This window comes from Ceratotherium simum, chromosome 16 (assembly GCF_057802395.1).
Source record: "Ceratotherium simum simum isolate JZ-2026a chromosome 16, ASM5780239v1, whole genome shotgun sequence".
Classification (NCBI taxonomy): domain Eukaryota; kingdom Metazoa; phylum Chordata; class Mammalia; order Perissodactyla; family Rhinocerotidae; genus Ceratotherium; species Ceratotherium simum.
The window spans coordinates 24,406,222-24,417,429 of record NC_141915.1 but is presented as its reverse complement, the minus strand read 5'-3'; the positions used below and the strand labels follow the sequence as shown (position 1 = coordinate 24,417,429).

The 11,208-nt window shown below is 47.3% G+C and overlaps 1 protein-coding gene across 1 annotated transcript; it reads left to right on the top strand.

Annotated features, from left to right (window-relative positions):
* The first annotated feature begins 2,137 nt into the window (after window positions 1-2,137).
* LOC101402457 (regakine-1-like) lies at window positions 2,138-7,104 on the top strand. Its single transcript, XM_004434849.3, has 3 exons — window positions 2,138-2,249; window positions 5,982-6,096; window positions 6,544-7,104. The coding sequence occupies exons 1-3, from the start codon at window positions 2,183-2,185 to the stop codon at window positions 6,635-6,637; spliced, it is 276 nt and encodes a 91-aa protein (XP_004434906.1). The 5' UTR covers window positions 2,138-2,182; the 3' UTR covers window positions 6,638-7,104.
* Window positions 7,105-11,208: the final 4,104 nt, after the last annotated feature.

Genomic DNA, 11,208 nt, shown 5'->3' with positions numbered 1-11,208 from the left:
AGGGGACAAAGGCCACTGTCTGCCACCTGCCACCTGCTGTGTACACACTGTAGCCCACAGTCAGCAGGGAGGAGAAAGACAGACATTAGAGGCATCCATCCAGGTCTCTCTCTCTCTCTCTCTGAACCTACAAGGAATGGAGAGACATGCTGTTTCCCACTTATGCTCCTGATCTGTTGGGAGAAAGCAGGCAGCTCACACCCTCTCCATCCACCTAGAGGAGGGAGACTGAAGTCCAAGCGGGGAGGAATCCATGGTCTTCTCTTCCCTGCTTTCCCTTAAAGCAACTGACAAGTGTTCATGTTAAATCCACCCACCTGCTCTCCAGGACGTAGCTACCCAGGGTCCCCCAGGAATATGAGCCACTCTGGCTTGTTTTGTCACCACCTGCAGTGCCCACATGGATGAGATGGTGGTAAAATGGGATGCAAACTGTTGAGTGTCCAGACCCAAAAGACCTGGACAATGGACCATATCTCTGAACACTCTCACTGTCACCCCTTCTCTCCAGTCACCTGCCCTTCTGTCTGTCCCTCAAATGCACAAGCTCATTCCCACCTCTGGATATTTGCCCTTGCTGTTCTCTCTCCCTGGGACACATTTCCCCCTGATCTGGGTGAGTCTGGCTCCTTCTCAACAAGCAGGTCTCAGCTGAAATAACACCCCCTCTGAATAGGCTCCTCTGACCAGCTTATGAAGCAACCTCCAGCCAACCCTCAGGCATTTTCTATCACATCACCCTGGTTGATTTTCTTCCTAGCTTTTAACTCCATCTCCTGCCTCCTTGTTTGTCTGTCTCCTCCACTAGAATTTGAGCACCTGAAGAGCAGGGGCCTTGCTTTTCTTGTCTGCCTCTGTATCTCCAGGGCCTAGAAAGTGCCTGGCACACAGTAGAAGCTCAATGAACATCTACTGAAAGAACAAACATCAGCCCTGAGGAAGGTCTGACTATGGACACATAAGGAAGATTTCACTCAGATTGTTTATGTTACAAATTCCTTTCAGCAGCCTTATGAAGCTTTAAAAGCTTAATGAAATTACTCACAAGTACCCATAGCTCATGAGTGATGGATTCCAAGACGAAAAACAATGCCTCTGTCTAGATCAAAAGCCCTTTCCATTAGAACGGGGGTTTAAAATTTTCTTTTTAGTAGGGGCATGTTTTCTTTGCAAACAGACTTACCTGGAACCCCTTTATATAAAACTGATAAAAACACAGGTGCTTAAATCAAAACCACAATGAGGTACCACCTCACACCCATTGGTATGGCTATTATCAAAAAAAAACGGAAAAGAACAAATGTTGGCAAGGATGTGGAGAAATTGGAACTCTTCTGTGCTGTTGATGGAAATATAAAACGGTGCAACAGCTGTGGAAAAACAGGACACCTGTTCCTCAAAAAATTAAAAATAAATTTAACATATGATCCAGCAATCTCACTTCTAGGTATATACCCAAAAGAATTGAAAGCAGGGTCTCAAAGAGATATTTGTACACCCAGAGAGATCAGAGAGCCCTGTGTACCCTCCTTGGTTGCTAAGGATCTGATCAAGCTTCCTGTGCTGGGCGGGGGCAGGGGCCTTCAGCTCAGCCTAGGTAAAGGGTTCCAGTCCAATCCTGGCTGGTGAGGCCCAACCATCCCAGGATCTCCTTCGGACCCAGCTCCCCAATCCCAGCCCCCATCAGGCCTGAGTCCAGGCTTCGTGCCGGAGGTAGACACAGCACATCTCTATCCCGGTGGGCCCTGGAGTTGCTGAGCCTGATACAGTTGCCCAGGCCTCTGAACTCATGGTCCACACTCAAAGATGAGCTTAGCAAGGAGGCTTAACCAAGCTCCCTGGGGAGGGGCAGGGGAGGAGGGCAGCTTCCACCCCAAAGCCCTTGGTCTCTGGGCTTCCCCCACCACCACCCTCCAGATGTAAGCCAAATGTGAAACCTAGGGTCATTCTCTGCCTTATACTTTTCTTTGAATAAACTGACTCAGTTCTCATATTTTAGATATCTCATCAGTCACGATTCTAAAGAGCCAAAACTCCCATGCAATCTTGGATTTTTCTATCTCATGACTTCCTGACCAGCAACCTCTTATAAAGGAAGCTCAGGGCCCAGATTTCAAGGAATCGGAGAACCCACGAGTCCTTGGCCCAGCCCTGTTCCTGCAGCTCGTCAGCCGCCAGAAAGATGAAGGGCAGCCTGGCTACCCTGGCCTTCCTCCTCATTGCTGCCCTCCACTCTGAAGCCAATGAAGGTGAGATCTGTCACTCTCATTCCTCTGAACAAAGAGCACACAGTGGCTGGAGGCAGGGAGCTGCAGGGAGGAGAGGTGGGCGTTCCAGAAAAGGCTGCCTGGGGGTCCCTGCGAAACAGATAGCGTCTTTACCACAGTTCTCTCCCCATACCTGGTCAAGACTCACTTCCGCCTCCTCTGGGGAGAGGAAAACCTGCCTCTGAATACAGCCTCCCTGGCCCTTGGGTACCCAGCAGAGAGGAGCTGATCCAGAGTCCTCCAGGCTATCTGCTGCGCCGCCTCCTGGGGAGACACAGGAGCCACGTGTAAGTGTAGGCTGGGAGAGAGGAAACCGCCAAGGATCAAACTGTCTGCACGGCTTAGCTTAGATGGGGTTTTACAATATTTGGATTGCTTGCCAACATTTAAAAATTGGAAACATTTAAAAATCTATATTTCCCGTTTCTTTTGCAAATATGGAAGACCAAGCAGACTTGAGCCCAAGTTTCCACAAGCTAACCTTCGACTGGAAATGAGGTGGTGGGTGCTTTCCCCTTTAGACAGAGGGTGGGCTCCCCAGGTCTCAGGAGTCCCCACTGCCGGGCCACACCTAGCTGCTGTCTGCCTGGCCTGCAGGGTCATTTCAGCCTGAGGCCCCGGAATCAGCTTCCCTCCTCTCCCTAAAGATATGTGTAGTTGTCTATATGGCACAGAGCTGCTCCCGGCATATCGTAAGCTCTCAATAAACATCTGTGGGATACACGAAGAGGAAGCAGCTGGTGACTGAAAGAGGCAGGGCTCGACCCCAGGTGTGCTGACTCCCAGCTCAAAGCCCTTTCCTGCCTAAACAGGCATGGTTGCCTCTCAGCAGTGGGCTGGAGCCAGGGGCCCTGGGAGGAGATTTCCGGGAAACTACTCACCTGAGCTGAATTTCAATCAAAATCAGAGACAGAAAAACACTGGGTCCTAGAATTCTCATTTGACATCCCTACTAGTCCGAGGAATGATGGCTGCTTTCCAGGACTTTTGACTGCAATGAGCTATAGCGCTCCTTAATGCTTTCCCATAATTCCCGTTATCATCATATGACTTCTCATCTGCAAACAGAACAGGTAATACTTTCTCAAAGGGTTATTGTGAGGAATGGAGATAAGCCCTGTCAGGAACTAAGCCATGCACCAGGCCTGTACTAGAGACTTTAATGTAAACGGAAGCTTTTTTTTTTTCTCTTCAGAGAACAGCAAGACAGAATGGAGAAATAACTAGCTTTACAGTCAGGAAGTCATAGATTCAAACTGAATTCACTCATTCGCTCAACAAATATATATTAAAAGCCTGCTCTGTGCCACCCCTTCTGTCAACATGCTGGAATACAGTGGTGGGCAGAAGCAGACACTGTCTTTGCTTCCAGGGAGCCTCAGTCTGGAAGCTCTGCACTGGTCAGCTTGTGACCTTCTGCGCCTTGTTTAGGCTTCCTGAGCCTCCAGTTCTTCGTCTGTTACACAAGGGTAATAAGGCCTTTATTGCACAAAACAGTCATTGGTATATAAATCAATATGCACAGTATTTGCCCCGTCATTTGCCATTTTAAGGACACAGGTTCAGAAAGGGTGAGTGTCCCGTCTGGAGTCACACAGCTTTCAAGAGCAGAAGCAAGGACAAGTCTAGCTCTCCTGCTTTACAGCCAAGGCTCTGCTCCTCTTGGCATAGCAAACCTCCCCCTTCTAGCATTTCTCTGAGGCCTATGAAAGAGAACCCTCTCGTATGCAGGGGAGCAGTCCTGCCCTGCTGTGGCCCACCCTGGGCATCCACTAGCATTTCCATGCGTGAATTCCTTCTCAGCGTTTGTCAGAAAATTATACATTTTTCCAAATCCCAAGTCCCAAGTAAACTCAGTTGAGAAATTGGGAAAATGGGGAAAAGTATTATAATTCTCCTGCAAGAATTAAAGCTTAACAATCAACATAGAGACGTTACTGATTTAAAGGAATCCACTAACATCAAGAGCAGAAAACACTTGACACTGGGAACTCAAAGTTACGATCAGCGTTTTGGGGACTTGGGACAGGAGCACACAGAGTGGGCGCGGTCACAATCCAACAGCTTGAAGCCGTTGCCATGTTACCAGTGTGGGTTCATGGGCCTGTCCGCTGCTAAGTAAACGCTAATGAGTTTGTATACAGTCTGTGTAATACACTTTACACAAATCGTCTCCAGAAATAGCAAGTTTTGGAAGCAAAATATGTCCTTAAACGGGCAATTTCAACTATGATTCTTGTAGAAGATGTGAATATTATGTTATTTGAACAATAATGTTCACTGACATTGCCCAGTGTTTGAATAATTGCTATAGGCTGTAGTTCTTTATAAATGCTTTAACAGAAGAAATACAAAGAGAAAATATGTAAATGCCGTGGAATCCTGGGACATGAAACCAGGAATATTTGCTAATTCGTATATAAAATCTAAATTAGCAAAAGCAATATCAATTTGAATGGGAAAACCAAAGTCAGGACAAGTAGACAAGATATGCCCTTTGTTAAAAAAGGAATGAGCTTATATGAAGCATTATGTACTCGAACGCCCACCTTGAAGGTGCATTTGGACACACTTTCAACAATTCGGCCAACATCAATGCAAAATGGAAAAAATGTTCTATGTCTGGAATATTTGTTACAAAACAAAGATAAAGATTACAAACAGGGCAATTAATGCTTCCTGTGTTTTCGAATTTCATTTTTGAATGATAACTTTTAAATATTTTAAATATTAGAGTTGTAGTATTTTTTTTTCTATTTTTAAATGATTTTTATTGGCCATTTATTTTGTGTTAATGTTCCTTTCTTTTCATGTTTTCTATTATTGATTGTCTGTATCTGCTAGAGAACATCTGACATGTTATTGAAGATATAATCTTGTCATAACACATAGATATTTATTATTACCTTGCATTTTTTTTAATTTTATTTTTATTTTATTTATTTTTCCCCCAAAGCCCCAGTAGATAGTTGTATGTCATAGTTGCACATCCTTCCAGCTGCTGTATGTGGGACACGGCCTCAGCATGGCTGGAGAAGCAGTGCGTCGGTGCACGCCCAGTATCCGAACCCAGGCCGCCAGCAGCGGAGCGCGCGCACTTAACCGCTAAGCCACGGGGCCGGCCCCTTACCTTGCATTTATTATTATTTTTTTATACACAAAACCACTGAAACTTTTAGTACAACCCTATCACAGAAAAGTGATTCACTGTTTACTGTATGGTCATGCATTATTATTTAAAAACATGACAATAAAGTGTTATGAAAAATATACAGTACAGTGAAAACTAGTACAATGTTATATGTCAACTATATCTCAATTTAAAGAAAAAGAAAAATATAAAATGATTTATGATTTGAGAACTCCCAGGAATTCTGATTTCTTATTCCAGAATTCTGAAGGCTGTCAGAAATTTGAAACACTATGACCACAGAGTCACATCCCAGCCCTGGGGAGGGTCTGAGAGAAGGAGAGGTCAGGCGGGGCTGGCAGTGGGGAGGGAGGAGAGGTATTGGAGAAGGATCATCTTCAATGAAGAGTGGGAGGAGGCAGAGCTGCCTGAGAGGGGCCAGGCCACTCTCCCTCCCAGGTGCTCCCATCTTGTCTCTTCCTCTCCCCATATCCCCTCTCGGATGCTCTGGGGAGTAGAGATACAGGTCTAAGCTTCCACGTGGAGAAGGTTTCGAGTCATACAGCCCTTTCTCTACTTTGCAGAACCAGCCAATGATCAGACTCCCTGCTGTTTCAACTACATCTCAAGGAAAATCCCACTCCGCTTTGTAAAAGACTATTATAGGACCAGTGACCTATGCCCCATGCCAGCAGTTGTGTAAGTACAGCCCCACCGATAATGGAAGGTGTGCAAATGTGAGAACCTGTAGGGCCTGGGAGAGGAAAGCAGGGGGTGGGACTCTCTAGGAATGGTGAGGGGGATTAATAGGGGACACAGGAGGAAGCTGCGGCCTGGGGACTTCCCAGCCTGAGCTGGGCCTGCAGGGAGGTGGTGGGAGCTTGTCCCAGTGCATAGAGAGCGATCAAGAAAGAGGAGGAAAGTGGGGCTTCCTGGTGAGGCCTTCACTGACTTCCTGGGGAAAAACAGAGGCTGGCTGTAAGAGTGGGGATTGAGGTTGGGGGCGGTCTCTCTCTCTGCGAGGAGCCACATCCAGCGGAGAGAGGGGTGGGGAGGTTTACATGGGGAAGAGAGTGGGGTGGTGGAATGGGCTCCTCTCCCGCCTGCTGACTCTCAGCTTCTCTTCTTTCTCCTTCTTCTCCACAGCTTCCTTACTGGAAAAGGGCGACAGGTCTGCGTCAACCCCAGCGTTGCCTGGGTGCAGGAGTACATCACATACCTGGACGGCCAGTCCAAGTGATCTGGGCGCACGGCCCAAGGAACATGAGACGAAGCCACAGAGCCACCTCCCCTCCCCAACTCTCAGGCCCAGATGGTCCCCAGGAGTATCCCAGCCTGAATTGAAGCCCATTCTTGCTTTTCTGTGCTCTCATGCTCTGAGGTCTCCTGCTCGCTCCTGAAGCTTTGCCATGACACTCTGCCCTCTGGGGCCTGTGGACACTGTGGCCCCAGACACCATCTGTCTTCCCCTCGCAGGCACCTGGTTATTGAAATAAAACTGCACTGTAGAAAGAGAACCTGGTTATTTACTTTGGTTCTCTCACAAGACAGCCTTGTTATTTCTTTTATTTTACAGACGATACTGTGGTATTTACTAGGTAGCAGGTGCCGTTCTAAACACTTCAATTTAAAAAGTGGAATGATGGAGCAGAGTCAGAATCAGGAGCACAGAAAACAAGTGACCCTTAGTTCAGGGCCTTACATAATGGGAACAGTGTGAAAATACAGACAACCATGTTGAGTATTGTTTGTTTGCATATGAAGTGGATAATTGAGGTGCACACCTAATACACCTCATCATTCCCCTCATCCATGCTAGGGGCTGCAGCTCGCTCTTCCTTGAGAGCTCTTCCCCACATCTCTGCCTTTTAAAACATTTACTTCTCTGTCCACCTCTCAAGATCTAGTGTAAATAGCACCTCTTGTCCTCCTCACCCAAAGCCACTCACCCCCAACCACTGAAGTCTGTATTCTTTTCAGTTGCTCTCTTGGCCCTTATGCCTGCTGCCTGGTATAAAAGTGACTTTGGAAATTTGACTGTCCCCACCACCACCACCCCAACTAAAGACCGAGCCAGGTACAAGGCAGTGCTTTGTGGGGTACAAGGAGGAAAAGGTAGGTAGGCGGGAGGTACTCTGCTCTTGGGGATGCTGAGGCTGATGCCAACCTGGCCATGCTTCACAGGACACAGACCAGAGAAGGGGCTCAGGGATGCTGGTGTGGTCCAGCACATGCCCTCCAACTTAGACCTTGGGGAAGACACAGCATGGTTTTCTACCTCAATCCTAATCTCCTGTGGAAGAAGGATGCTGTTTGACACCAGGTCAGAGATCTCTAGATCTGTGAGTTTAGTAGTGGGGTGTGCAGGACCAGCTACTGTCAGGGGCAAAGTTAGGAAATAAGCAAAGTCTCTTTGGTGCCCTTACACTCCCCACTCAAGGCCCATTTCCTCACTTTACAGCCCCCTTCTCTCCCCAAATCCAACCCTTAGAGCGCTAATGCTCCTGGGCTTACTCATACTCAAATCCCCTCTGAAAACCAGTTCTCTGCACTTCTATTCACACTAAAATGTGATCAAAGCTTTGGGGGAGCTCAAATCCCAAATCCAAACAGACAAGAATCAGTGAGGAGGTGGGGAAGGCCTGGGGTCCCTGGGAAGGATGGGAGGGAGCCCAAATGTCAAGGGGCAGTGAGCTGTTGGACACAGAAGATGCCCTGAAGCTGGAGGACCAAGCTGGTCAACAAGGCTGCAGGTGGAGGTTGAGCAGCAGGGACACAAAGACAGGAGACTTACAGTCATACGGGTAACCCACCGCCACCTGGCCACCAGCAAGGTGAACGTGTCTACCTACAGGAGGGAAGGAAGGAGCTTACAGAAGGACCTACTATGTGCCAAGAATTGTGCAAAGCTCTCTACATACACAACATCATTTAATCATCCCATATCCCTGTGGTATAGAGCTCATAAAGTCCATTCAGGGCGCAGTCCTCCTAACTCTTCTCTATCGATCCCATTCCCTAGGTGATCTCAGCCAGACTCACAGCTTCCGTACTCCCCTGTACACTGACAACTTCCAAAATAACACTTCCCCAGCTGAGACATCTCCACTTAGGTGTCTAATAGTTCCTCAAATTTTTCTGGTCCTGGGCCGGCCCTGTGGCTTGGTGGTTAAGTGCGCGCGCTGCGATGCTGGTGGCCGGGGTTCGGATCCCGGGTGCGCATCGAGGCACCACTTCTCCGTTCATCCTGAGGCCGAGTCCCGCATACAGCAACTAGAAGGATGTGCAGCTACGACATACAACTATCCACTGGGGCTTTGGGGGGGAAAAATAAAAAAAAAAAAAAAATTTTTCTGGTCCAAAACTACTCCTGAATGTCCCTAAATCTGCTCGTCCTTTGCCTTCCCCATCTCAGTAAATGGCAGCTCCATCCTTCTAGCTGCTCCAAACAAAATCCTGTAGTCATCCATGATTCTGCTATTTCTTTCCCACCTCACATATCTTGTACTTCAGCCATCCAAAACCTGAGCACTCACTGCCACCTCTGCTGCTACTCCATCACCCTCTGTCTCTCACCAAGACAGTTAAAATAGTCTTGTAAAGGTATCCATGCTTGTAATCTCAACAGAACGGCCAATGATCCTTTTCAAACATAAGTCAGATCATTCCATTCTCTTGCTCAAAATCCCCCAATGGCTTCTTATCTCAGAGTCAAAGTCAAAGCCCTCACAGTGTCTACAAGATTCTACATGACTCGCCCACCAGCCCCCATACCCTCTGATCTCATCTCCTGCTTCCTCCCCAGCTCCCCCCATTCCAGTTCAATGCCTTCCTTACTGTTCCCCAAACACAACAGGGAGGATCCAGCCCCAGGGTCTTGTGCCAGTTCCCACTGTGGAAATGCTCCTCCCTCACATCTGGTCAGCTTCCTTCAAGTCTCTGCTCAAATGCCACCTTATCAGGAAGGCCTTCCTTGAACATCCTATACTATATAGCACCTCCCTCCCCCCAGAAAAATTCCTTATACTCCTTCCCTACTTGTTTTCTTTAACTCCATAGCACCTATCAACTTGTATTGCACTATACATTTACTTATTTATGTTTACTTGTCCCCTTCAGTTAGAATGTAAGCTTCATGATGGTAGAGATTCTTTAATATTTATTCACTGCTCTACCCTCAGTGCCTAGAGAGTACCTGGTACAGAGTAGGCACTGGAGACTATTTGTTGAATGGATGGATGGATGGATGGATGGATGGATGGATGGATGGATGGTTGGATGAAGTCACGTAGGCTCAGAAACAAGCCTACAGAGGAGAGGACTGCCAGGAGACAATCTTTGGAACAAGTTTGTCTTGAAGAGCATGTCTTCCAAGCTGGGGGATAGCCACTAATGAACTTCACAGGACAGGCTCCAGAAAGTAGAAAACAATGGCAGTTCACTCCTGCTGCTGTTCAGATGTGGCTCTTCTCCTTAGGTATCTGGAGTGCTTGGCCCTGAGGGGAGCTGAGACGGATACTGAATGTCCTATGAATGCAGAACTATAACTGCTGTGGGCAGTGCTCCTTCTCCAAGTCACCCTCTTCAGGAAACAGAATCTCCATTCTCCAAGTTGCTCAAGCTGAAAATAGGAAGTCGTCCTTGAAACCCCTCTCCCTCACACCCCCATCTAATCCATCAACAAATTCTGTCAGCTCTGCTAAAATCTCTCTCAAATCCTCTTCGGCTCCTCTACCACCACTCCAGTCCAAGGTCTCATCCACATGACCTCACGATGAGCCTCAGAACTGGACGAGGGTTTGGCAGGTACACAGAACCCAATCAGGCATCTGTGAACCATACCCAGGCAGTCAGAAGACCATGAAAATTCAGAATTCAATTATGTGGAAAGAAATTCCTGAAGGAAGTCAGCCACAACCTTAGTAAAGGGTGCAAAATTCCACCCACGCAGCTCAGAGAGAATTATAGAAAGATCTAAAGGGCGACAGACTGGCATTAAAGTGTCTTTAGTGTCAGGAGGGAAGGTAATAAATGTGCTATGAGAACTAAAGAAATGAAAGATTCTAGCCTACATGTGAGGAATGTTTGCTGCACCCTCAGTGACGGTGCTGACTTCTGTCTACACGGGTCACACAGAAGAATCACTCGAGAGTATAATTAGAACCTAGAGGACACCAACTTGTTTTAAAAAAGTGAACTCCAAAACTCTTGTTGTCATTTCAAGTACTAAAATAGAGCTCCATGTACGCAGTTATGGTGGAGAGGAAACACTCTGGAAGTGCACAGGCCCAGATCTCAAGTCCCTTTTGGCCAATAAGCAACCCTTGCTGTTGGGATGGTGATCTGGTGGAGACTGTAAATAATTGGCTCAGTAATCTCAATTTGTTTAAGATAATAACACTGTACCCTAGTGGGTAAGCCTCAGAAAGTTTATACTTAAACATAGATAGGAAGATGTAAATCAGCCAAGAATATTAATACCCATAGGCAAAGATTAAGTTTGCATGGCCCTCCTGGTGGCATAGCGGTTAAGTTCGCATACTCCGCTTCGGCAGCCTAGGGCTCATGGGTTCGGATCCCAGGCGCAGACCTGCGCACTGCTTATCAAGCTATGCTGTGGCAGGCGTCCCACATATAAAGTAGAGGAAGACGGGCACAGATGTTAGCCCAGGGCTAATCTTCTTCAGCAAAAAGAAGAAGATCCTGGTGTGGACCTACACCACCCACCAGCCGTGTGTGGTAGCAACCCACATATAAAGTCGAGGAAGATTGGCACAGAAGTTAGCTCAGGACCAATCTTCCTCAAGCAAA